Consider the following 3,451-nt stretch of genomic DNA (forward strand, 5'->3'; position numbering starts at 1 on the left):
GAGTTCAAGGATCCACTGATATGTTGTGACATGTTACACACTGACAAGCGACAAACTCTGGAATACAACACAAAACAACTATAACATGGTAACAAATATTGTTACATGGAGTCATCATATAAGTTTCAGTGCTTCCTAGGATCATCCAAGTTTAGTAATTGATACTATAAGTGTGTTAGCACTTCACAACAGAAGAATTATCACCAAGTTCAGTAAACAAAACCTTGAAGTTTCTGGTTTACAAAAGCATGGACAGCATGGCCCTTGGACTCCACTATCAGAATTGGTTGGTTTCCACCATCTAGAAATCCTTCACTTTCATCTATATAGAGACTGCAATTTGATAAATGTTTTTGAAGTTGTATTAGCAGGTCAGCATAAGCATAAAAACAGAGAATAAAGAAGAATGAAGATCAAATTTTCACCATAGACGCACATACATAAAACACATTTAAAATTCGAGACACAATTGTCCAACAGATCAAACAAAGTAATGCAGAATAGAAAAATCACCATTACATTTATGAACAGACTACAGACTTTAGAGATTCCTATTTAAATAGCAGAATGATCTCTTGATACCACACAGAACCATCAACCTGTTGTACAAATTATACTTTCCAATATCCATGTGCAATTATATTGTGTGTGTGTGTGTATGTGTTTTTGGATTTCAGTCAATATGTGTATGCTTATGCGTACATGAAAGTGCACGTGGTACATACATGTATTCATATGCATGTGTACACGTATAATTTCCAATATCTATCTTCATGTATATGTACGTGTGCACGCGCGAGTCTAGTCTGTGTGCATGTGTTTGGATTTCAGTTCATGCATGTGTATGCATATGCGTACATGAAAGTGTATGTATATGCATAGTTGCATACACGTTTTAATATCCATAGGTGTACATGTACACATGTGTATGCATATGTGAATATGTATTTGTATTTGTATATGTGTTATATTATGTATGCAATAATAGGAAGCACAGGAGCGAAACACTAACACAGACTAAAGGAAATGAAAGATAGTCATTAGAATACTTTGTCGGATGAAATCTGGCTCTGGTTTCTAAGACTGAATCTAACCTTGTTGTGTACCAAAGATAGTCAGTAGAGTCCTTTGTCGTGTTAATATGATCAACAAATCCATTTTTGACAAAGTCTGGTTCCCCCCAGACTCCAGCCTTCTCCATAAAAATTTCCCACTGGATTTCTCTTGAATGTTTCTGTGGAAACGTCACTGATGCTTCCAAACTTGCAGGAAGCATATCTACAATAGATTTTTGAGATCGAACCTGGAGAAAGTTTGGCCCCATTAGTATCCATAAAAAAAGAATATGCGAGACTAGAATTCTAAAGCCTGTGAATGACAATTATTATAATCTCCAAGAATCCTTTGTCATATTGTAAACACAAAAAAGTGAAACTACATATATTTATGAACTTGGCATCTTTTATGCTCATGATTTACTGTGCATATCAAGAATGAAATCCTGACACAGAATTCTGTTTTTTGGGTCTAGATAGGATCTCCAAAGTTAAGCCATTGAACCAATATATCGCATTTAAACCCAAGGAATGGTGACACTCAAATTTTGGTTAATGTATTCCTACGTACCAAACCAATCAGTATGTCAAACTACATAAGGTCTCTATTGAGGTTAATTTCAAAGGATTTCAAAAAGACTCAGTTACCCTACCCGAATAGATCAGGTGGTTTATTTTTAATGCATTTGTATTAGTACCAGGACACATCTATGATCTAACAGTAGTGACCTTTAATGGCTTAATTTGTACAGATCACTAACAAGATTGTGACACAGTACCCTGTCATTAAACCAAATATTCAAATAGAAAATGTTTGTTTTAGATTTTGAGTTCAATTTTCATTCATTCCAGTTAAACATACACTGATACACTCTCATTCATGTCATTGTGAGTAATGGAAATGGTACACTTTGCTAATAGTCTCAGGGTTACAGATTTGAAGATAATTCATGATACTTTGAACTTTGTTAATGCCACAATAAAGGTCCATTGTACAATAATGACAGAGAGACAAGCACAAGAGAGAGTCGAAACCTTTGCAGTATTAAATGCAACATTCTTGCAGTCTGGCAGAATGCTAACTGACCAAGCTGGAAGATGATATGATTTGTTCTGGAAAACAATCACTGTATCATTTACATCATCCATATTAGCCAGGAATGCTGCACATGCTCCTGTGGAATCTGAGTAAACATTTGCCTGCACAAGAAAGAACCCATTAATATTAAAATCATCATATCAAACCCGAATTGGTAAATATATTTTATTTCGCACGTTGGGTTCCTAATTACCAAATCTATAACATTTTCCCTTCTAGATTCTTTTTTTGTTGAAAAGAATAATTTGAAGCTGCTACATGAAAGAGAAATATGCTCAAGTTTCCGACCAGCAAACTATCCAGAATTTATGGTTGAATCAATAGCCTGAATTTATGCTTCATAGCCCGAACGATTTGATGAGAGAAGGCAATGCTAGTTGCCTGGGTGACCGTGGTAGCAGTGATGATGACACATCAACTCTGGATTTATGATCCAAATAACTGTGCTCTCAGATGTATCAATGATTGCTAGGTGAAGGTGAATCTGGAATATTCTTAGAGAGAGTAATAGCTCGCCATGTTTAAGATTTTGTATACATAACATGTAAAAATCCTAATTGTGTGAAATGACATTAATCCTTATTGTATCCTACAAAGAGTCATGATATCAGGAACTATACTGCACCTCTTGTTGAGGACCAATTGTTAGAAGAGTTGTCTCTCCATGGAGCAAAGGATGCTCACATAGTGTAATAGCTGTATGCAGGTCTTTCAGATGTGCCCATTTCGGAAGCCTTGGCAACCCTGAAAAACCATTAAAATTACTGAAAACAAAAACGGAAGCGTCGAACTGCTGAAAATATGTGCTTTTTATATAGATAAACTTAAACTTTTGCTATTGAGAAAAAAGTAGAGCTGTATAACTCCAGAAGCAGAAAGTATCACACCATATTCATCAATGGGTGCATCATAATCATAACTTGTTGTGATGAATGGTCCCCCAGATGTGCGGCCAAAGTTTGTTCCTCCATGATACTTCAAGAGGAAAAAATAGATTGTCAGTGTAAATAGCACAAGTTCTTAATGGAAAAAAGAATTAACCCAAACATGACACTCCTGGTTATCGTTCATTCTCCCTTTTTTGTCTTTAAATTGATTATCATTCAGACATACCATGTAGTAGTTTTGAAGACTCCCGCCTTTCTGGAAAAAACGGGCAACAGCAAAAGCAATATCCTCAGGTGGTCTGTGAGGATTTGGGGCCCCAAAAGTTTGAAACCTAGCAGAAGCAAAGGAACCTCATAAGAAAAGAACAATTTTACACTAATTATTGCGACAACAATGGACATCAAGCAAC

General features: G+C 35.7%; 1 protein-coding gene across 1 annotated transcript in view; it reads right to left on the bottom strand.

The window, feature by feature from the left end:
* LOC109837958 (beta-galactosidase 3) overlaps positions 1-3,451 on the bottom strand; it is a 28,489-nt gene that overhangs the window by 12,345 nt on the left and 12,693 nt on the right. The window contains exons 8-13 of the mRNA XM_020406351.1: positions 3,268-3,373; positions 3,042-3,129; positions 2,780-2,898; positions 2,091-2,255; positions 1,095-1,303; positions 224-333 (exon numbers count right to left, since the gene is read on the bottom strand). Of these exons, the coding sequence (XP_020261940.1) occupies positions 224-333; positions 1,095-1,303; positions 2,091-2,255; positions 2,780-2,898; positions 3,042-3,129; positions 3,268-3,373 (797 nt within the window). The remainder of the gene's footprint in view (positions 1-223; positions 334-1,094; positions 1,304-2,090; positions 2,256-2,779; positions 2,899-3,041; positions 3,130-3,267; positions 3,374-3,451) is intronic.

This window comes from Asparagus officinalis, chromosome 4 (genome assembly GCF_001876935.1).
Source record: "Asparagus officinalis chromosome 4, Aspof.V1, whole genome shotgun sequence".
Lineage (NCBI taxonomy): Eukaryota > Viridiplantae > Streptophyta > Magnoliopsida > Asparagales > Asparagaceae > Asparagus > Asparagus officinalis.